Here is a 24,254-nt window from a genome sequence, read left to right on the forward strand (position 1 = left end):
TTAACAACAGACCTCTCTCCCCTCAGATCCAGACTAACAACAGACCTCTCTCCCCTCAAACCCAGACTAACAACAGACCTCTCTCCCCTCAGACCCAGATTAACAGACCTCTCTCCCCTCAGACCCAGATTAACAGACCTCTATCCCCTCAGATCCAGACTAACAACAGACCTCCGTCCCTTAATCCCAGACTAACTCCATCCACACTCCCGTTAAACCCAGACTAAGTCCTGTCTATACTCAGGTCCAGTATGGCACCTGTGCACACACCCTAGACACGGACGTTTATTTGTGCTTGTGATGAAGGCTGTAGGCACTGCCCTTCCGTGTCTGTCACACTAGCTTGTCTAACTGTTCTCAGTGACATCTATCTAAAACCCGTAGAGAAGTAATTTATATTAGTCAAAAATCTTTTTCTCATTTCCAATTATAGAACTGTAGAAACTGTTGGTAAAATGAACATGGTGTGACCACAGAAAGGACAAACTGGAAAAATTGAAATACACACTTATAGATGTACAGTAATAATATGCAAATATGTATTCATTCATATAAAAATATTCATTACAAACAGAAGGGAAAGTCTTCCTGCTAGGTAGTTTATGTGAATATTGCTCCCTCTAGTGGCCGTGTTTACCAAACAGATTACAAACATACAGTTAAAATCACAAAACAAACTTTTAATATCTAACATTTGTTAAAAAAATACAAAAATGTTAGAGTGTGTATTATACTGGTGTATATACATGTGCTTACATGATTACAGATTTGTGTAGGTTTTTGTGAATTATCTCAGATGTCTTTATGTTTATATGGACACACAAGTAAAGCCCGTCCTGCTGCTATAGATGTGCTGTAGTTCTGACGTAGTTCAAAACTAGGAGCTGAAAAGGGGAGGAGTCAGAGAGCCAATCAAAGATCACAGGATGTGGTTACCATGGGAACCACCTTGGTGGGGGGGAATCCATTTGTCCTCGTGCTGAAAAGACAGAAACAGAAGATGAACAAACATGAGAGTTTAAATATCCACCCAGTACAGAATCTACACCAGTATGAGTTTAAATATCCACCCAGTACAGAATCTACACCAGTATGAGTTTAAATATCCACCCAGTACAGAATCTACACCAGTATGAGTTTAAATATCCACCCAGTACAGTATCTACACCAGTATGAGTTTAAATATCCACCCAGTACAGAATCTACACCAGTATGAGTTTAAATATCCACCCAGTACAGAATCTACACCAGTACGAGTTTAAATATCCACCCAGTAGCCTACAGAATCTACACCAGTACGAGTTTAAATATCCACCCAGTACAGAATCTACACCAGTATGAGTTTAAATATCCACCCAGTACAGAATCTACACCAGTACGAGTTTAAATATCCACCCAGTACAGAATCTACACCAGTACGAGTTTAAATATCCACCCAGTACAGAATCTACACCAGTACGAGTTTAAATATCCACCCAGTACAGAATCTACACCAGTACGAGTTTAAATATCCACCCAGTACAGAATCTACACCAGTACGAGTTTAAATATCCACCCAGTACAGAATCTACACCAGTACGAGTTTAAATATCCACCCAGTACAGAATCTACACCAGTACGAGTTTAAATATCCACCCAGTACAGAATCTACACCAGTACGAGTTTAAATATCCACCCAGTACAGAATCTACACCAGTACGAGTTTAAATATCCACCCAGTACAGAATCTACACCAGTACGAGTTTAAATATCCACCCAGTACAGAATCTACACCAGTACGAGTTTAAATATCCATTAAATATCCGAGTTTATTTATGTATCTCTCTGTGATGACTGTTCGATCGCACCCCCCCCCCTCCGTACACACATGCCCCTCAAGATACAGTTGTGATCAAATTTATTCAACCCCCAATGCTGCGAAGGGTTTTATGGAATTCAGTGCACATTTGTAATTGTGTTCATAATGAAATCTTACAAGGACTTGTTAAAGAACTAAATGCAACTAAGATAGCATCAATTTTTTTTGTCATAAAGTATTAAATGGCCTTTTTGTGATTTCTTCATTGACACAATTATTCAACCCCTTTACGACTACCACTCCTAAGAACAGAGGTTCATTCCAGTGTTTTCCATCAGGTATTGAAAACATCTGTGGATGTCAACGAGCAGCAATCAAGCATGATAAGCACCAATTAGGCAGATTTAAAAGGACTGTGATACTCAGCTCCTTCTAGACATCTACTGGTGTGTTTCCAAGCATGGTGAAGGCAAGAGAATGGTCCCAGAAGACAAGAGAAGAGGTTATTGCTCTTCACAAGAATGGCAATGGATATAAAAAGATTGCGAAGTTGTTAAATATTCCAAGAGACACTATCGGAAGTATTATTCGCAAGTTCAAGTTAAAGGGCACAGTGGAAACGTTACCTGGTCGTGGCAGAAAGAAGATCCTGACCGCGACTGCTGTGCGCTACCTGAAGCGTAATGTGGAGAAAAATCCCCGCGTGACTGCTAAGGAACTGAAAAAAGACCTGTCAGATGTGGGCACTGAAGTTTCAGCTCAGACAATAAGGCGCGCACTGCATAACGAAGACCTCCATGCCAGAACGCCCAGACGCACCCCCTTGCTGACTCCAAAGAACAAGAAAAGTCGACTGCAGTATGCCAAAAGTCATGTGGACAAGCCACAAAGGTTTTGGAACAGGTTTTGGAAACTAAATTAGAACTGTTTGGGACAATGGACCAGCGCTATGTTTGGAGAAGGAAGAACCAGGCTTATGAACAAAAGAACACCTTGCCTACTGTGAAGCATGGCGGGGGGTCAATCATGCTTTGGGGCTGTTTTGCTTCTAATGGTACAGGAAAGCTTCAACGTGTGCAGGGTACCATGAATTCCCTTCAGTACCAGGAGATCTTGGAGGAAAATGTGATGGAGTCAGTCACAAACCTGCGGCTTGGGAGACGTTGGACCTTCCAACAGGACAATGATCCGAAGCACACATCCAAGTCCACTAGAGCATGGTTGAACATGAAAGGCTGGAACATTCTAGAGTGGCCATCACAATCACCAGACTTAAATCCAATTGAGAACCTCTGGTGGGACCTAAAGAAGGCAGTTGCAGTGCGCAAGCCTAAGAATGTGACTGAACTGGAGGCTTTTGCCCATGAAGAATGGGCTAAGATACCCATAGGTCGCTGCAAGACACTTGTGTCAAGCTATGCTTCACGCTTGAAAGCTGTCATAACTGGAAAAGGATGTTGTACTAAGTACTAAAAAATAATGTCACTAGGGGGTTGAATAAAACTGATAATGATGTGAGCACAGTAAAGACATTTGTGGTTATTCCATCATAAATATTATGTAATGTTTGTCTAATTTATAAGTGCCTCTTTGATATAATTGTAAATAAGATGACTGAAATGATCAAAATCAATGTCAAACTGGCCAAAACACTTTATTTCAGTGGGGGTTGAATAAATTTGATCACAACTGTAGGTAGGCTATTCAATGAATGAATTGTTAATCTCCGGTGAATATACAGACGAACAAATAAGGACAGCAACAACAGACTCACAACGAACTTATAACAGTGTTGCCAACTCTCACGCAATGAGCGTGAGACACACGCAGTCTTCACACGCTCTCACACCATACATCCGATTTCTCACGCTGAAAAAGTTTATTTATCTCCGATCCATATCTAATGAGTTACTAGTTCGCTCTGGCGCCAACCACTGGCGATCGATCGCTTTAGGCGCAGCATAGAGGAAACATATAATACATACCCCCCCCCCCCCCCCCCCCCGCCCCGCCCCCAAATCAAATCACACTCCTACCCAGCAAACATGCGACGTCAGAAAGACGTTAAAATCATGTCTGTATCACGTCGGTCAGTCCAGACTCACTTATGCACGTCTGGTGGACGTTCAAAACTGGTTCAAAGTCTGACAGTCCGACTAGGCCCTCAGCTAGACGTCTATGGACGTGCATGACGAGTTTTCTATCTGAACGTCTGACTAAGACCTTTATTGGATGTCAGTGGACGTGCAAAATGGTTCACTATTCACACGTCTGACTAGGGTCTCTATTGAATGTCAGTGGACGTGCGAAATGGGTTCACTATCCACATTAATATTTTCACATCATATTTAGCTATTTGTTAAATATACTAACTACTGCATATTTAATGTTCAATCCTTTAGTATTCTATGCCCCCCCCCTACACACACACACACACACACACACACCTTTTTTATTCTCGTACTGGCCAGTTTCAGCTGTCACTCAGTAATCATGCACTCACTGCACAATCAAAAGCAGAGAAGTGACCGCGCTCATCATTTTCCTGGTGAAGAGAGCAGAGCGCGAGGAGCGAAAGGCAAAGCTAATTTGTTCTATTACAATAATGATGTAGCTACTATATGTATTTTGTGAGACACCAGCATATTGTCAGTGCAATGCAAAATATTAAATTAGTTAGCTTGCTACTTCTGTGTTTCTCAATTCAGGACTTTGTCTTGTAGCAAATGCGGATTTTAATTATGTCTCTACCTCGGCTGTGATTTGCAGGCAGTCTTAGGGAGAATATGAAATATTAAACAGAAAAGAAAAAAGTGTATTAATTGTGTCAGGAACAGCACATGATTGCCGTGTGATGCGGTTCACCTGCTACTCATCGCCCCGCCCCTTTCGCTACTATTTAAGCTTCCTCCTCTCTCTTCCGGGTTGTGAAGTATTGGTACCATGCCACGTACCGAGCGGTCTCTCCGTGTACCGACCTCTGCTCTCCTCCTAGACCTCGTCCCCTGCCTAGTCCCTCTGTACCTCCTGGCTTCTGTCTCACCGGCGTGACCCTGGACTATCCTGACTACATTTACAATACTCCTGTACAACACACCCTGAACGGAGTAACTCACCTGTTCAAGTGCTCTGTGATTGCTGTTTCAATAAAAGCGGTTGTTATCCGCACTTGGATCCTTGTCTGTCTGATCAATACGTTACAAATAGTCTGTGTACCACACCATGATACTTGGAATACAAACATTATTGAAAATGAGCGCGAACATTTTTGCGCGCTTTATATAATATGGAGAGGGTGCAAAACTGGTTCGCGTATGCCGAATATGCGTCTTTCTGATACAACATGTGCTGGTCGTTTGTCAGTATTGTATATTATTACAATAGTTCATGTAAAAATAAAAATGCAGGCAATCAACAGCCGTCGCTGTATCCCACTGAGCAAAGACACGTCCAAAAGACGTCAATTAAACGTCTTCGTCAGACGTTCAAAAGACGTCCACTGAAAAGCCAGAATGAAAGTTTTTGCGACGTCTTTTTTTAAACGTCTTTTGAACGTCCATTAGCCTACTGACATTCAGTTGACGTCAGTAATAGACGTTCAAAAGACGTTTAAAAAAGACGTCGCAAAAACTTTCATTCTGGCTTTTCAGTGGGGACGTGTCTTTGCTCAGTGGGTAGTGATTTTGTAAAGTTGGCAACCTTGCTTATAATGAATAAAATAAGTGTAAATTAAAAGGTTTGAAGTGTGCTCGTGTATTTAGGGGGCACTGGAGTAGAGAGCCAAATGAAGTCAACTTTTGGGGGAAAAAGATCCCCCCCCATCACAATGCTGGCTACGGGCCTGAACTGTAAAATAAACATGACCTGACAACTGAAAGGACAAACTGGAAAAAGCAGGAATACACAATTACCGTAAATTTATAATACGTAAATATTTATTAATTCATATAAAAATGTGTTAATTACAAACAGAAGGAAAAGTCTTCCTGGTAGGCAGTTTATGTAAATATGGCTCCCTCTAGTGGCCGTGTTTACCAAACAGATTACAAACATATATTTAAAATCACAAAACAAACTTTTAATATTTGTTAATACTTGTGTTAGAAATTCTGAAACCCTTAAATGGTGAGCACAATAAAAGTCAGAAGTTGGGTTAGATAATAAAGTACAATGATTTAATTTAACAAAGCATGGATTAACCCTTGAGATCTCATTCACACACACACAAGGTGTCTGTTGCAGAGAGCCCAGAGACCCTTCTCCAAGAGATCCCTGTTACAAACGCACAAGGCGTCTGCAAGAGAGAGCTTGTGTGTGTGTGAATGAGATCTCAAAGTTTAATCCATGCTTTGTTAAAATAAATCATTGTACTTTATTATCTAACCCAACTGCTTCTGACTTTTATTGTGTCATTTTATATATAAAATATATAATATAGTGTTTATTATACTGGTGTACTGGAAGTGAGCAGATCGTACCCAGTGACGTAAGCAGATCGTACCCAGTGACGTGAGCAGATCGTACCCAGTGACGTGAGCAGATCGTACCCAGTGACGTGAGCAGATCGTACCCAGTGACGTGAGAGTGAACGTCATCAAAACATGAGCAGAAAGAAGCTGAAAGGGGGAGGAGTCAGAGAGCCAAGCAGAGATCACAGGGTGTGGTCACCATGGAAACCGCTTTAGTGGAGGGAATCCTTTTGTCCCTTTGCTGAAAAGAGAGAAACATAAAACACAGAAGATCAGTAAACAAGAGAGTTTAAACATCCACCCAGTACAAAATCTACACCAGTATGAGTTTAAATATCCACCCAGTACAGAATCTACACCAGTATGAGTTTAAATATCCACCCAGTACAGAATCTACACCAGTACGAGTTTAAATATCCACCAAGTACATAATCTACACCAGTATGAGTTTAAATATCCACCCAGTACAGAATCTACACCAGTATGAGTTTAAATATCCACCCAGTACAGAATCTACACCAGTATGAGTTTAAATATCCACCCAGTACAGGATCTACACCAGTATGAGTTTAAATATCCACCCAGTACAGAACCTACACCAGTACGAGTTTAAATATCCACCCAGTACAGAATCTACACCAGTATGAGTTTAAATATCCACCCAGTACAGAATTTACACCAGTATGAGTTTAAATATCCACCCAGTACAGAATCTACACCAGTATGAGTTTGTTCATATTGCTGTCTGGACTATAGTGCAGTCCTGCTTATTCAGCGAACATGTTAGCAGTGTTGATAACTTAGAAAGACATATGAACAGTGTACCTGATATGCACTTAAATATTTCCTCATTTATCTTCTCATATTATGTCAAAGTCATATGGTGGTGCTGAACACATCAATAAAAGCCCTATTGCTCTTTTTATTCATATTGTGAAGGTCTGAACTTAAAACTACTGAACTGTCCTACACCACTACAGACACTGTGCATCATAATCACTACAGTACACTACTACTGTGCATCATAATCACTACAGTACACTACTACTGTGCATCATAATCACTACAGTACACTACTACTGTGTATCATAATCACTACAGTACACTCCTACTGTGCATCATAATCACTACAGTACACTACTACTGTGCATCATAATCACTACAGTACACTACTACTGTGTATCATAATCACTACAGTTCACTACTACTGTGCATCATAATCAGGGGCATAGCAGCAAATTCTGGGCCCTGTACGCTCTCAATGTCAGTGGGCCCCTATAAATGACAGTAAACGAGGCACATGAGTAAAATGGGCCCTTCTCCCTACTCGGGCCCTGGTAGTCAGGTCCACTTTCCCCCCCACTACCACGCCCATGATCATAACACTACTGTAGTATTACTACAACCTCCACTAGCGTTCAGCACTGCGGGTGTAGTGTAATCCTGAGGCGGACACACACGTCGAGGAGAGTGACCGACATTATTATTGGGGTTTTCACATTTAACATTATTCAACATGACAGATAAACGGACAGAACGCCAACGATGAGGCGTGATAACACACACTTAACTAACCGGAACACAGAAACAAGGAACTTAAAGACTTAAACACACATGGCTACACATTAACCACGTATACATACAAACTCTCAGGCATCATACATGCAGCGTACAAACTAGGAAGAAGCATGAAGCACACATCAACAGATTTACACCCGGCTAACGTAAAACCACCAACCAGAAACACTAAACACAAAGATCTTAAACATGAACACTTTACAAAGATGTACTACTCGAAAATCCTAGACCAGATACCATTACAATACTAGAACGATACTTTAAACAAACTCTTCATTTACATTTATGGCCTTTGGCAGACGCCGTTATCCAGAGCGACTTACATTTTTATCTCTTTTTTTTTTATACAAGTGAGCAATTGAGGGTTAAGGGCCTTGCTCAGGGGCACCTCAGTCATGGCCTCAGGTCTGGGAATCGAACCTGGGACCCTCTGGTCACAAGACCAGTTCCCTAACCACCAGGCCATGACTGCCCTCTTCAAACAATGAACCCTGAGGGTCAACCTTTGACTCCTGCTATTAAGCACACTGAATTATGGACTGACGTGAAACGGCTGGGTAGGCCATGTCTAGGGGCGTGGCACAAGGAAAGAACCGAAACGTAGGTCTGCCCGGGGGCAGGGCCAGGCGTGACAAGACGTGACATTTATGTCCAGTGATAAATTACTGTTCTAATATGTTATTTCATACCAACAACTGATTAGTGGATAATTTTATACATACAAAATCTTTTTTTTAATCTTTCTGTCCTGAAAGGGGTAATCAGTAGCCTGCCTATTTTACTATCAGTGAAACAGTGTTAGAGATGAAGAATATGCAAAAAAGAAGAAAACGAATGATAATGAAAATATGAACATGTAAATGCAAATTTAAGGGTTAAAGACACTGAGACACATGTGGTGCAGTGAATCACACAGAAACACAGGCTACACGTGTTTCAACAATTATTTCACCCTGTGCACCGCCGCAAAGCATTAAACAAATCAAATGCAAAAATATAAATAATATGAACTTGATGAGACATTCATGGTGCAGACAGACAGCTTGTGAGCACTGTGGTGTAAGGATGTGAGTCTCAGCTCCAGATTTACCTCGGCATTTCAAAAATATGAAAGTGCCCACGAGAGTTACAACAACTCCAGTCCCAAGTATTCCAATGATGACGTATTTCATTTGGATGAATCGATGACCTACAACACAATCAAAAGGGTTCAAGTCACTGATATTTCAACAGGAAGAAAATTCATTTGTTAAATCCTAGAATTTGTCACTTCAAGATGTTTTTGGGAAAAATGCAGCTCACATTGTGTAATATCTCTCGGCATTGCCATGATAAAACATTTAATATCTGTGTGTGAACAGACCAGAAATAAATTATAACTGACTGCATATAGGCAAACTACTGTTGCACTCTGTTCAGTACTGATATAACAGTGATGTAATACCAGCATCACTCTTATGTCATCACTCTTGTGTCATTAGTGATGTAATACCAGCATCACTATGGTGTCATTAGTGATGTAATACCAGCATCACTATGGTGTCATTAGTGATGTAATACCAGCATCACTCTTGTGTCATTAGTGATGTAATACCAGCATCACTATGGTGTCATTAGTGATGTAATACCAGCATCACTCCGGTGTCATTAGTGATGTAATACCAGCATCACTCTGGTGTCATTAGTGATGTAATACCAGCATCACTATGGTGTCATTAGTGATGTAATACCAGCATCACTACGGTGTCATTAGTGATGTAATACCAGCATCACTCTGGTGTCATTAGTGATGTAATACCAGCATCACTATGGTGTCATTAGTGATGTAATACCAGCATCACTATGGTGTCATTAGTGATGTAATACCAGCATCACTATGGTGTCATTAGTGATGTAATACCAGCATCACTCTTGTGTCATTAGTGATGTAATACCAGCATCACTATGGTGTCATTAGTGATGTAATACCAGCATCACTCCGGTGTCATTAGTGATGTAATACCAGCATCACTCTGGTGTCATTAGTGATGTAATACCAGCATCACTCCGGTGTCATTAGTGATGTAACACCAGCATCGCTCCGGTGTCATTAGTGATGTAATACCAGCATCGCTCCGGTGTCATTAGTGATGTAATACCAGCATCACTCTGGTGGTATTAGTGATGTAATACCAGCATCACTCTGGTGTCATTAGTGATGTAATACCAGCATCACTATGGTGTCATTAGTGATGTAATACCAGCATCACTATGGTGTCATTAGTGATGTAATACCAGCATCACTTTGGTGTCATTAGTGATGTAACACCAGCATCGCTCCGGTGTCATTAGTGATGTAATACCAGCATCACTCTGGTGGTATTAGTGATGTAATACCAGCATCACTCTGGTGTCATTAGTGATGTAATACCAGCATCACTCTGGTGGTATTAGTGATGTAATACCAGCATCACTCTGGTGGTATTAGTGATGTAATACCAGCATCACTCTGGTGTCATTAGTGATGTAATACCAGCATCACTCTGGTGTCATTAGTGATGTAATACCAGCATCACTCTGGTGTCATTAGTGATGTAATACCAGCATCACTCTGGTGTCATTAGTGATGTAATACCAGCATCACTCTGGTGTCATTAGTGATGTAATACCAGCATCACTCCGGTGTCATTAGTGATGTAATACCAGCATCACTCTGGTGGTATTAGTGATGTAATACCAGCATCACTCTGGTGTCATTAGTGATGTAATACCAGCATCACTCTGGTGTCATTAGTGATGTAATACCAGCATCACTCTGGTGTCATTAGTGATGTAATACCAGCATCACTCTGGTGTCATTAGTGATGTAATACCAGCATCACTCCGGTGTCATTAGTGATGTAACACCAGCATCACTCCGGTGTCATTAGTGATGTAACACCAGCATCACTCTGGTGTCATTAGTGATGTAATACCAGCATCACTCTGGTGTCATTAGTGATGTAATACCAGCATCACTCTGGTGTCATTAGTGATGTAATACCAGCATCACTCTGGTGTCATTAGTGATGTAATACCAGCATCACTCTGGTGTCATTAGTGATGTAATACCAGCATCACTATGGTGTCATTAGTGATGTAATACCAGCATCACTATGGTGTCATTAGTGATGTAATACCAGCATCACTCTGGTGTCATTAGTGATGTAATACCAGCATCGCTCCGGTGTCATTAGTGATGTAATACCAGCATCACTCTGGTGGTATTAGTGATGTAATACCAGCATCACTCTGGTGTCATTAGTGATGTAATACCAGCATCACTCTGGTGTCATTAGTGATGTAATACCAGCATCACTCTGGTGTCATTAGTGATGTAATACCAGCATCACTCTGGTGTCATTAGTGATGTAATACCAGCATCACTCTGGTGTCATTAGTGATGTAATACCAGCATCACTCCGGTGTCATTAGTGATGTAACACCAGCATCGCTCCGGTGTCATTAGTGATGTAATACCAGCATCGCTCCGGTGTCATTAGTGATGTAATACCAGCATCACTCTGGTGTCATTAGTGATGTAATACCAGCATCACTCTGGTGTCATTAGTGAGGACAGATCAGTTGTGTTTATGTCTTCTTACTTATGACATTGTCATTACACAATCACACTGTGAAACTACGTGTGAGTATTTCCAGTGTTTTTCAGTAGTGCAGGGCTACACACCAAAGATGTAAATGTGTGTCTCCATCATGGGGTGCTGTTTCACTCTGCAGTAGTAGATGTTGTCTTCATTCCTGTACACAGTGATGTGGTGAACCACTCTGTCTCCGTGTGTTTGTTCAGGTACACTATAGAGTTCTGTTCTCCTGCTGTCCAGCCACTGGAGCTCAGCTTCAGGCCACCAGCCTTCAATTTCACATAGAAGATGAACCCCACCTGAGTTATCACCTGAGTTATCAGTGTACCATTCTCTGATCTCTGGATGAGTTCCAACACCTGTGGATAAACCAAAGAATCAAGCAGGTTAACAGGAGTTTAAATAATCACATTTACCTAAATATAGGGAAGGGGTCAAATACACAAGATAGTGCATAACAAATGGGCTTAAACAGAAGCACTTTTTGTCTTAAACCTGTTAGAAAGACGAAATCAAACTACGTTTGTAATTTTGTTCGGTTTATAATTTTTGTGTGTGCCATTAAAATACGTGTAACAGGATGACTTATCCTGAGCTGGATTTGAACCTAGGTTCCCACTTACAAGGAACCCCTAACCCCTAACCCCTAACCCCAGAGAGAATTCAAGTGAGTGAAGGTACCGCTGCAGACTATAGAGAGAGAGATCCCATCTTCTAAACTCTAATGGTTACTAAGGTTACTTGTCCATCACCTGTTGATTCTTCCGAGATACTATATAACATCTTCAGAAAACCATATACAATATGAAATATTGTCCCAGTTGGCATACTCAGCTATTTTTTAACCATCTCACTGGTTCTACAACCTACACAGATTTTGTCTTTTTGTCTGATAACTGTAAGGGTTGATTCCAGGGGTGGATTATTGTCACCATGAGGTAATCAAGCCACGGTCTGGCGGTAGAGTATCGGGTTACCAACGCAGAGATCTGGGTTCAAATCCTGATCTGCACTTATAAACTCTATTTATCTCACTTCCAAATTGACATGATCAGGCCATGCAACAAATCCTGTCCCAGCTGCAGGGTCTCAACGTCTGTCCCATCTGCAGGGTCTCAACGTCTGTCCCAGCACTTGGGTCCTACCTTCAAACCTACATGGCTCACCCAGTTAGCCTCGGTTACACCATCCAAGGTTCAATCCTGCTTCTGGCAAATCACATTACAGTGATTACACTGATTTCCTATTGAATCTGCTTGTACTGCATTTCAAGCTTGTTGCTCTTTTGGACTGTCCAATAAAGATTCCCGTGATGTCTGTGGCACAGAAGAAGAAATCAAGACCCATGCAGATCCTTACAGGTCCTAGTTTAATATCCAGTGTGGGTATCCAAACTACAGCCAATCAACAGAATGGGGTCAGTAATGGGAGGGCTACATCCGTCATATCCACCCATATTAACCACGTACCTGTCCTCCCTTGCACAAACTTCCTATTTACTTTGATTCAGCATATTTAATCAATATATACTGTAATCACTCCTCAATAAAGTGTGTTTGCGCTTCTTGGTACGATCAACTCTGTCTCTTTCCTATTTTTTTTTTTTATTGTTTATTGTTTATTCAATCATAAAAACATATATAAATTTAGCACATTTTAAATGGGGGGGGAGGGGGGTATAAAGGGAGAAGAAAAGGGGGGGTATAAAGGGGGACAGAAACAAAAGGAAGAGGGGGTTATACAGATATATAATATGTATATGGTATAATATAGTGCAATATAGTATATTATAATATAACATAATACAATAATATATAATATACCATATTGCTTATAAAAAGATAGAAATGTACTTTAATCATGAACTTGTGATTTGTTTGCTACAGTTGAATTTGCTTATGTTGTGATGTAATATTTGAGTTAGTTGTGTCTAGATTAAGTCTGTATCTGTATTTATGGTAGGCTCTAAGTGTGTATCTGGGGGGATATAATATATTAGAAGATTTTTCCAGTGATTGATGTTTATGTTATTTTTTGTTTTCCAATTCATGAGGATGACTTTTTTGGCAATGACTAGCGACATTAGGATTGTTCTATTGTTTTGTGGTGTTGTGCTAATGGTTGATATGTCCCCTAGTAGGCATAATGAAGGTGTTGGATGAATTTGGGTATTTAGTGCTTGAGATAGATGAGTAGTGACTTCATTCCAAAACAGGTTAACTGGAGTGCAGTGCCACATAGCATGGATATAATTATCAACAGTGTTCTGATTACAGTGTGTACAGTTTGGTGAGTTTGTGAATCCCATTTTATACATTTTGTATGTGGTATAGTGTACTCGGTGGATAACTTTATACTGGATTAGTTGTAAATTAGTATTTGTGATAATGCTATAGTTATTATTACATATCTGTATCCAAAAGTTGGTATTAAAAGTTGATGATAAATCTTCTGTCTCTTTCCTATTGAGAACCATCACACCCCAGGAACCTGAAGGGAGACAAACCAGTTCACTGAGAGGTCAAGGTAGGGTCGTGGGCTAACGTCAAGGTGTTTCCCTGAAGTCACAGCCTAGGCAGAAAAAACAACCCTGACCATAGGCAATACATCTCAAATGGGAATATGTGTAGCTATTTATAGGTGTAGGGGACATGAGAAACAGATGAACCCTAGTAATGATGGGAGGAGGATCGGGTTAGTTGGAACAGGGAATTCTGGGAAATGGAGTTTGTGGGGCAAGGCTGCAAGATGGACCAATGTCATGTCTGAGTTCAATCTTTCACTAAAGTACCAAATCAAATAAAAAATTTATTTATATAGCGCCTTTTACAACAGTTGTTGTCACAAAGCAGCTTTACAAGTGCCGAGTCCTAGCCCCCAGTGAGCAAGCCAAAGGTGACAGTGGCAAGATAAACTCCCTAAGAGCATGAGGAAGAAACCTTGAGAGGAACCAAGACTCAGGGGGGGACTCAACCGTCCGTCACAAGGGGCTGTGTCTTTTCTGCTACCTGATATCATGAGAACTACAGCAGAAATACAAAAACCCTCCAAGTATCCAACATCCTCGTGTTAAATCTGAAATGCAGATGTGGTCAGTATGGATGCTAAAATGGGACCATCTTATGTCAACCTCTGTTGGATCTGTGGAGGAAAATTTGCAGCAATACACAGAATTTGTGCCCTTTTTTTGTATTGCTACATGTGCTTTAGAAGAACTCAAACTGTTCATTTATTCGCTCTACAAGTTCCACACTCTGTAGAATCCACGTGGAGTATAGTACATATAATACATATAGTATAGTACATTCTGTCATGATGAATGATGAATCCACGTGGGGTATAGAATATATAGTACATATAGTATATATAGTACATACAATATATATAGTATATATAGTACATATAATATATATATAGTACATATAGTATATATAGTACATATAGTACATATAGTCCATATAGTCCATATAATATATATAGTATATATAGTACATATAGTCCATATAGTCCATATAATATATATAGTATATATAGTACATATAGTACATATAGTCCATATAATATATATAGTATATATAGTACATATAGTCCATATAGTCCATATAATATATATAGTATATATAGTACATATAGTATATGGACGAAAGCTGAACACTAAACAGCCGACACCAAGTTTAGAGCTCAGCTGTTTCAGCTTTGTTCTATCTACTGTTAATTACATTTAATACATACATGAACATTTGTGTCAGTTCAAAACGTTGATGTTCTTCTTTGCTTCATTATTTTTTTGTTTACCATCTAGATACGTCTTGAGGAGCAGACTCACCGCTGACGTTAAATGATGTCTCCATCCTCTGATCTCCCTCTTGGACTACGCAGGTACAGCAGTTGGTCTCAGTCTTCTGCACAGTGATGATGCTACTCACGTTAATGCGTCCACTGTGTTTATAAAGCAAACTATTATTTCCCTCACTGCCCAACCACAGAACTTCAGGTTCAAACTTCCAGCCTGTAGTTTCACACAGTAGGCTGATCACTCCTGAGACATCAGTGCTCAACACAAGGATCTCTGGAGCTGTTCCAATATCTGTGTATTAAGAGACCATAAAACAGCTCAGCACTGTACACATGAGAAACAATGATCATGTTCTGATGACACACAGAGCCCTAAAGATCCTTTAACCAGGAAGCAGTAATGTGTTTTACTTCCTCTGCCATGTACACTTATTAAAATATAAACATCTGTTATTCCTTTAACTGATTTGAACACTCAAAAACATGGACAACAGACTTGACAAAACAAGGAACACCTGAGCACAGTAACAAGGGGCGGGGCTACAAAACAAGGAACACCTGAGCACAGTAACAAGGGGCGGGGCTACAAAACAAGGAACACCTGAGCACAGTAACAAGGGGCGGGGCTACAAAACAAGGAACACCTGAGCACAGTAACAAGGGGCGGGGCTACAAAACAAGGAACACCTGAGCACAGTAACAAGGGGCGGGGCTACAAAATAAGGAACACCTGAGCACAGTAACAAGGGGCGGGGCTACAAAACAAGGAACACATGAGCACAGTAACAAGGGGCGTGGCTACAAAACAAGGACCACCTGAGCACAGTAACAAGGGGCGTGGCTACAAAACAAGGACCACCTGAGCACAGTAACAAGGGGCAGGGCTACAAAACAAGGAACACCTGAGCACAGTAACAAGGGGCGGGGCTACAAAACAAGGAACACCTGAGCACAGTAACAAGGGGCGGGGCTACAAAACAAGGAACACCTGAGCACAGTAACAAGGGGCGGGGCTACAAAACAAGGAACACCTGAGCACAATACCAAGGGGTGGGGTTACAAATTAAAGGAGGGTCCATGCATAAGCAAAACAGACCTGACAGGTGGGGGCGGGGCTAGACGTGACAAAAGCACACAGGAAACGTGTCTCTTACCTTCAACAGTGAGTTGAACAGTGGCGTCTTTGCCCTGAACTCCACACTTGTATACTCCCTGATCAGACCATTGAACTTTCTTCAGTAGTAGTGAGGTGTTGCCCTGCTGTAGTTCCTCTATAAACAGAGATGTTCTACCTCTGTATGAAGGGTCCTGATCACCAGTCTGGTCTGTTTTATTCTTATAGTGATGCACTACTCTGTTATTCAGGTCTGGTCTGGTCCACATCACTTCCATGTCCACAGTACTCACAGAGAGGTTGTAGGATTTGAGTGAACACAGCAGAGTGACGTCAGAACCACTATCAGCAACAACATCATCTCCACCCTGCAGTCTGAACCTCCAAGCTCCTGTAATGAGGAACATCACCACAGTGAACACACATACTCACTGTACACCACACACACAAATACTCCACACACATACTCACTGTACACCACACACACACTCACTGTCCACACACATAGACACTCCACAAACATACACTACACACAGATATTTCACACCACCCAGACCATCATAGCGACTCACACTTGCTTGGGGAGCACCATAAAGCTATCACAGATTAATTAAAATCAGCGATTGGCCTTGTGGAAATAAAACTTAGCGAGATTCAGTCCACGGCGCTGGATAACAAACAGAAACTATCGTCCTTAGAGACTTATTCAAACTCAGCTATGGACTGCATGCTAGCCCTTGAGAGGCATAATGCTAAGAACCCCATAGTCACCAGAACAACATCTGAATTGTGGGTTTACCCGAATCATTTGAGGCACTCAAACTTTATCCTTTTTTTGGGATTACTGATGGAGATTTTTGACTTGTCCTCCTCCCCAGCACAGATTGATAGGGCCACACGAAACCTAAAACCGTGCAGAGGCTGTGAACTGTCGTCATTTGCATTTCAACACAAGGACAAAATAATACACGAGGTGAGGAAGATGCGTGGTAAACTTCAATATAAATGTGACCTGATTATTTATGAGGATTTACACCCCTGAGGTTGTGGAGCAGAGGGCAACATGTCGTGACACTTTTGGCCTCTACAAACAGTCTAAAACCAGCACTACTGTTCCCTACAAGGCTTTTAGTAATCATGAAAGAAAACGTTTGCCTTGGTGGTGGATGCTACAGATTTTCTGGCTGGCTTTGTGACACCCCTGAGTGATGGTTTGAGGTTGGAATGAACAAATTCATGACTAACTTTTGCATTTTCTAGGTCTGGGTATTTTGTCGGCTCACTAAGACTCAATATCTCTACATTAAAGACTGAGTCAAAACAGTGCAATTATTAGCATTTATTTGTGTATTTTCTTTTGTCTAGAAACAATTTTTACGTTCTACGACTTTTGCTTTTATACTGAGACATTATTTATGTTTTGCACGAGCTACTTTTTGTTTTTATGTTCTTTCTAAATGGCCACAGGGCACAATGGGACTCAATTCTTCCATTTCCAAGACTTTGAGTTTGAACAGCTAACTAGCATGAATTTATCTGAGTGTTTGCATTTAACTGGGCTGTCCCATGTCATATGTGACATACATGGTGTTTAACTGGGCCGTCCCATGTCATATGTGACATACATGGTGTTTAACTGGGCCGTCCCATGTCATATGTGACATACATATACAGGACTGTGTGACTTTTGTGAACCGGTCCTGTTCTCTCTTTCTATTTTGGTTTCTATTTCAGTGATGTTTATGTACAGGGATTTGTAATGCGGCCAAGTTCCTGGAGGCAGAGCAGAGCAGTTAGACAGGTTCCTCTGCAATGGGCTGTGTTGGGATGTACCAGGTGTGTATATATAAACAGTGGCTCCATTTACATGCTAAATATGACCTATTGACTACTCGTTTAACTGAAACACTAATCAAGAACACTAGACAGTCATATTTCAATCAAGTGGATAAAGTCGGCAAGCTATTACTGAATCCGTCTCGTATACGTAGCACTGCGGTATCAGTTCTGGGTGTTCAGATAGCTTCTGGAGTCCTAGTCTCACATCCCTCTGAAATTAATACAATTTGGCAAGTCTCCTGGCCATGATTTCACAGAAGATAAAAGAAACTGTTCACATACCTGCTTGTGCCTCAGTGGATTAGGGTCTATAACTATTCCTTATCAAGGGGAACCCTACCCCCCACATTATCAATTGCCTCATATCATTACTTCTTTAGAAAGTAATATCAGTAGTAAATATCATTACTACGTAAGAAAGGCAAGGACCCATATTACTGTGATAGTTACAGACCAATTTCCCTACGATATGGTGGAGAGAAACTACCTATGTTTATTTAGGACAGATTTGGTCTAGGTACTGATTTTGTTGTATGGATATAACTCCCCTACAGCTTCTCGTTGTGTACATGGGAGACATTGGTTTGTATTCTCTTTAGCGCGGAGGACTGGGCTGCCGTCTCTCACCGCTCTCCTTCCTTTTAGATATAGTGTTCTGTGACTGGTCAATGAACAAAATAACAAAAACTGATCAAATACAGATTGAACAAAACCTTATTTGGCCATTTTGGTTGTGTCCGTGTCAGGTAGACTTCAATGTTTGGCATTTACATTGGGACACCAATTTTGGAAATTAAAAAATTGGGATAAGTGTTTGGGTGGGGGGTGGGGGGTAATACAAGGGGTTTGATTAGGTTAGGTGGGATATGGGGTCAGGTGGTTATGTAAAACTGTGGAGATGTTAATTGTCTGATTGTAAAACTGTCTCACCTGTTTCAAAATGTAATAAAAAAAGAAGAAAACATAAAATGTTTTGCACTCCCCTTGGATATCAGCCACTCCATCAGTGCTCCACAGAACTAAACCTGCAAGCTCTTATACACAGACATGACTACGTCACCTCCGGGCCTGAACAACATCTAAACGCACTTAATAAATTACAAGAGCACACTAACTGAGAACAGCATTCTCCCTCTGATCCACAGAGATATGACACACTGGCATTTCCACTGAGAATTAAAGCCATTGGACTGGAAATGTACTCGTGTGTTTGAACAGAAGTTGTATTTCATTACTGTTTCATCAGGGCCAAAGAACATATCCAGATAAATGAGAATGTAATTTCCTGGAGTTCCTTTACAGTACCTGAGAGAGACCAGTGGAGGAACAGTGTCATCACCCAAACACTCTCCATCTGTGTAAGAGAACACGGTCCTATATTAGACCAGAACTGTTCTAACAAGACCAGAACAAAACAGGTTAAGGCTGCTATATAATTCACAATGAAACTCAAAGTTACAATATGAACATTTAGTACAAGAAATAGAAATAAAAAACTTAAATAATAAACAGCAGTTTTTACATTGATGGAACAGCCTACAATGAATGCAGCATAAGTTTTACCTATTCACATTCAACAGTATAACGTTTATTCAACACCTAAAACACCTGAGATGTGAACAGTTTTGGATTTCAGTCTGGATTTCAGCAGATAACCTGCAATGTTTAAATACACTTAAAAAATGTAAAAAATAAATGTATTTAAAATCCCACAAAATCTCTGGGCAGAAATACAACTACAACAGAAAGAAAATGAAAGGAGAAAAAGAGATTAAAATGGTAATGCAGTACACATTGTTTCCATAGAAACAGGACATTTTAGACAGAAGTCCAGATGTGTACGTAAAGTGCTACAGAAACTGATGAAGGACTGTCCAAAATATCCTGTTTCTATGGAAACACTGTGTACTTCACGACCGTTTTCTACACTGCACTTTGATTCTTCTTCACATTTACAGATCATAAGCTTCTCAGGATCACTGGACCCTCAGAAATTGTACATAATATGCATGATAAAATCGAGTGTAAGTTGTCGGCGGGGGGGGGGGGTCGAGTGTTTAAAATGGAGACAAATTAAGTATTATATAGCCATCGATTATTAGTGTTGACTTGTAACTCCCGCGGTGGCCCAACTCAAAAGTAGACCAAAAAACCGCACCCCGCCACCCCAGAATTTTTACCCGCGGAGGGAGTTTCGAACAAGCCCAATTTGGCGTGAAAACAGCGAACCTGGCAACTCTGCCTCCTGGTACCAGATACAACACATTTATAATCCTGATTATGAACCCTGAACACTGTGATCTACGTCTGGAGATTATTTAGACTTGTATTTGAAACCAGTACAAAGCTACTTTTCCGTGTCCAAGCTCATATTTTACTGATAACTAATAAAAGTTATAAACTAAATTAAGTGCCACACGCTGCCACTTCCTGCGGGCGCGTGCCACCCGGAAGTGACGCCAAAGCGGAAGCTGCTTGACTGGCAGTGGTGACGCCGTATTTCTGATTGATCAGATCACAATAAACGTGAATGAAACGAGCGAGTCCGACATCTTACACACGCAGTTAGAGAACCGACACCCGCACACAAGACCAGTCCAACACAGACGGACACACCCTAACGGACAATATAATCACACTAAACGGCGGAACACACGAGCGCGTCCTACCGAATAACGTCCGCGAGCCCCGCTACTTCCGTGAAGAGCAGCACGCAGGAATCACGGGAGACACCGGAACAACCTGGAGATAATAAAGATAATGGAGATAACGCGACACGAACACACGAGGGATGTAAACACGAGAAACGCCCATGTCACGTGACCAAACCTAAACACCCAGTCACGTGACGTGTTTGTTCACAACATGTCTGTAGTCGGTAACCATAGCAATAGTCTGTTCCTCGTGTGACTTGATAATGTGACAGAATGTCGTAACTAAAACTGCACCGTGTTGTTCCACTGATGACCTCATAACAAAACTGCAGAGTGAACACACACACACCCATACACACAACCACACACACCCATACACACAAGACATTGTTCTGGATTGTGGCCTCTGTTTTTGCTTCTTTTGTCTAATTGGTACAACTTACCCCAGCATGTGTTACACCCTACCCCGGTAGTGGGGTAGGTTGTAACAAGGGAACACCATGTATTTGACATCAACTCACAGAAGTTTGAATTGGTGCCATTTGTAGTAAACAAATGTGTGTACTTTGTATAAAAGTTTGAGAAGTCTAGCTAAAAAATTCCGGTATACACGTATACACACACAACCACACACACACACCCACCCATACACACGTATACACACAACCACACACGTATACACACACCACACACACACACCCATACACACGTATACACACACACACGTATACACACACAACCACACACACACACCCATACACACATACACAGGACAGCAACATTTAATCTCAGTCACCTTACATCAAACATGACACACATCAGTTTTAGCAACTTTATAATTGACTATGTATACAGGTATAAATACAAGAGTACGATTAAGCGGTGTATAGTTAGCATAATGTGTTTTTAACAGAATCATAAGCGTTTGTCATATGACTAAGTTAAATCTGTGATGCTTGTGCTCATTACGCACCTGTTTTGTTTTGCGTTTATTATAATCCATACGTAGGAGAGACCGGGTATGGTTGTAACACGGGGAGAGTTGTACATTTCATCAAACTGTAGTTTTTTCCCCTGTTAATTTCAAATCACCTTGCTAATACAGCTAGTTAAACAATGGCTGACAGGGGTGGGGTGGGTTGTAACACAGCTTTTAAAAGTATTATAACCATCACCTTACATACAACTAAGAAAACTTTCTGGATTTTTAATAATTTTAAAGAAAGACTGACAGAGGTGTGCATGCAAATGTTTTTAAAAAAAGCATCTGATGAGGTCACAAAGAAGGGCAAGTCAGTCAGATAATAATAATAATAATAGTAATAATAATAATAATCTTTATTTGTATAGCACCTTTCATACATACATGTAACTCAAAGTGCTTTACAGTATAAATAAAAGAAACATTAAAAGGAGATAAGACAAAAAGACAATGTCACGGTGAGGGGGCCGGGTCGCCACCAGAGGGCGCGCAACCCGGCCAGCAGCCGATCCCAGCACACACCCCCGCGCACGCAGCCACTCCCACAGTCGCAATCACCATCATACTGAGCACCTGTTTCTTGTTTACTTTGCACTTCTTAAGCCCGCAGGTCGTCTGGTCCAGTGCTGCACATTGCCACTACACGAGCGTCTCTGGTTGACAGCACGTCCCTACCGTGTATGCGCTACGAGCTTTACCTTGCATCTACTGTGTATGCGCTACGAGCTTTACCTTGCATCTACAGTGTATGCGCTACGAGCTTTACCTTGCATCTGCAGTATATGCGCTACGAGCTTTACAGTGCATTGCGTACTACGAGTATTACTGGTTGCCATGGATAATAAACCACGTTCTGTTCAACCCACGTCTCCGGCTGCCTCTGTCCCGACGCCCCCGGCGTCACAGAATGTGCAGCCTGGAGCAGCCGGAGGCGAGGGCGCCTCTGCTATAGAGGTGTTGGCCCATCAAGGCATCATCCTGGGCAGACAACAGCAGGAGCTCCAGGAGCTCCGCTCAGTGGTGAATACCCTGACGACCTGCATCCAGGCTCTGACGGTACAGGCAACTGCGCGCCCTCCGACGCCCAGAACGCCGATTCCTCCACCCGAGCCCTATAACGGGGACCCGGAGCGCTGTGAGGGCTTCCTGGTCCAGTGCCAGCTCTATTTTACCAGCATGCCTCACCTGGAGGAGAAGGAGAAAGTCGGCTTCATGGTAAACCTGTTGCAGGGCAAGGCACAGGACTGGGGAGCAGCCCAGATCAGCGCGGAGAAGCCCTGTACTCGCAGCCACGACCAGTTCGTTCGCGAGCTGCGGGCGGTCTTCAACCACCCCAGCCGCGGGAGGGTCTGCGGCCAGAGCCTGTTACAGCTACGGCAGGGAAGCCGAAGCGCCGCAGACTACGCTCTGGAGTTCCGGACCCTGGCCGCCAGGACTGGTTGGGGAGAAGCGGCTCAAACAGACGTCTTCCTGGCGGGGTTGAAGCCCGACCTGAGGGCGGAGTTGAGCTGTCGGCCCGAGGGACAGGACCTGAATCAGATGGTGCACCTGGCCATAACCATGGACAGGTTGCTGCAGGAGCGAGGCAGAGGAGCGGCGCTTCCTCCTACCCCGCAGGCTCCCGTGCACACACCGCCCTGTGAGACCACGCCCGCCGAGCCCATGGAGATGGGTGCTGCCGCCCCTCCCCTCATTCGTACCGCTGGTTCGAAGAGGGGGCGGGCTAGGGTGAGTATCGCTCTGATGGGAAATCTGTTAACGTGGGAAGCGTCAGTGTCTTACGGGGCGATGTACTTGTCTGTGTTTGCTTTGGTGGATACGGGAGCCTCGGGGAACCTGATGCGGAGGAGCGTCGCTGAGCAGCTGAGGGTGCCCCTGATCCAACTCGAGGAGCCGAGACGCGTGCACGCACTGGACGGGCGACCTGTGGGCGGGGGTTTTATTTCTCACCGCACTGCACCAGTCACCATACACGTTCAGGGCCGAAGGGAACAGATCAGTTTTTTTGTACTCCCTTCCACACGCTATTCCATCACATTAGGTCTCCCTTGGTTTAAACTCCACAACCCCGTTATCGACTGGTCCACGGGTAAGCTGCTAAAGTGGGTAGCGCCTCTACAGGGCACCCGGTCTCCCTCCCGTGTGTTCGTGCAACCCACCAGCGTTGAGAGCCCTAACATCAGCTCCACCCCAGTCATTCCCGCTCCGTACCGTGATCTAGCGGAGGTGTTCAGCGCTGCCAAGGCCACCCAGTTACCACCCCACCGACCCTGGGACTGTCACATCACCCTCAAGGCAGGTACTACGCCACCGCGCGGTCGAGTCTATCCACTTTCTCAGGAAGAGGAGCGGGTCATGGCTCAGTATGTTAAGGAGGCTCTCGCTCAGGGCTATATTACTCCCTC

The 24,254-nt window shown here is 42.3% G+C and overlaps 1 protein-coding gene across 2 annotated transcripts; it reads right to left on the reverse strand.

The window, feature by feature from the left end:
• Positions 1-5,711: 5,711 nt before the first annotated feature.
• Positions 5,712-21,061, reverse strand: LOC143486758 (butyrophilin-like protein 10). Of its 2 annotated transcripts, XM_076986164.1 has the most exons (7): positions 20,883-21,061; positions 19,519-19,567; positions 16,415-16,765; positions 15,292-15,552; positions 11,552-11,824; positions 8,936-9,034; positions 5,712-6,508 (listed from the first exon to the last, which is right to left on the reverse strand). In XM_076986164.1, the coding sequence occupies exons 2-7, from the start codon at positions 19,565-19,567 to the stop codon at positions 6,480-6,482; spliced, it is 1,062 nt and encodes a 353-aa protein (XP_076842279.1). In that variant the 5' UTR covers positions 20,883-21,061; the 3' UTR covers positions 5,712-6,479. The 2 variants fall into 2 exon arrangements, with proteins under 2 accessions (XP_076842279.1, XP_076842280.1); XM_076986165.1 differs by lacking the exons at positions 19,519-19,567; positions 20,883-21,061 and adding an exon at positions 17,174-17,572.
• Between the last annotated feature and the right edge of the window lie 3,193 nt (positions 21,062-24,254).

Source organism: Brachyhypopomus gauderio, unplaced genomic scaffold (genome assembly GCF_052324685.1).
Source record: "Brachyhypopomus gauderio isolate BG-103 unplaced genomic scaffold, BGAUD_0.2 sc45, whole genome shotgun sequence".
Lineage (NCBI taxonomy): Eukaryota > Metazoa > Chordata > Actinopteri > Gymnotiformes > Hypopomidae > Brachyhypopomus > Brachyhypopomus gauderio.

Bases quoted from the DNA above. Each gene is read 5' to 3' on its own strand.
- LOC143486758 (XM_076986164.1), bottom strand. From the start codon at position 19,567: ATGGAGAGTGTTTGGGTGATGACACTGTTCCTCCACTGGTCTCTCTCA. The intron at 16,766-19,518 runs GTACTGTAAAGG...TCCTCATTACAG, and splicing joins CCTCCACTGGTCTCTCTCAG to GAGCTTGGAGGTTCAGACTG. The intron at 9,035-11,551 runs GTGTGTAGCCCT...ATTGTGTTGTAG, and splicing joins GACACACATTTACATCTTTG to GTCATCGATTCATCCAAATG.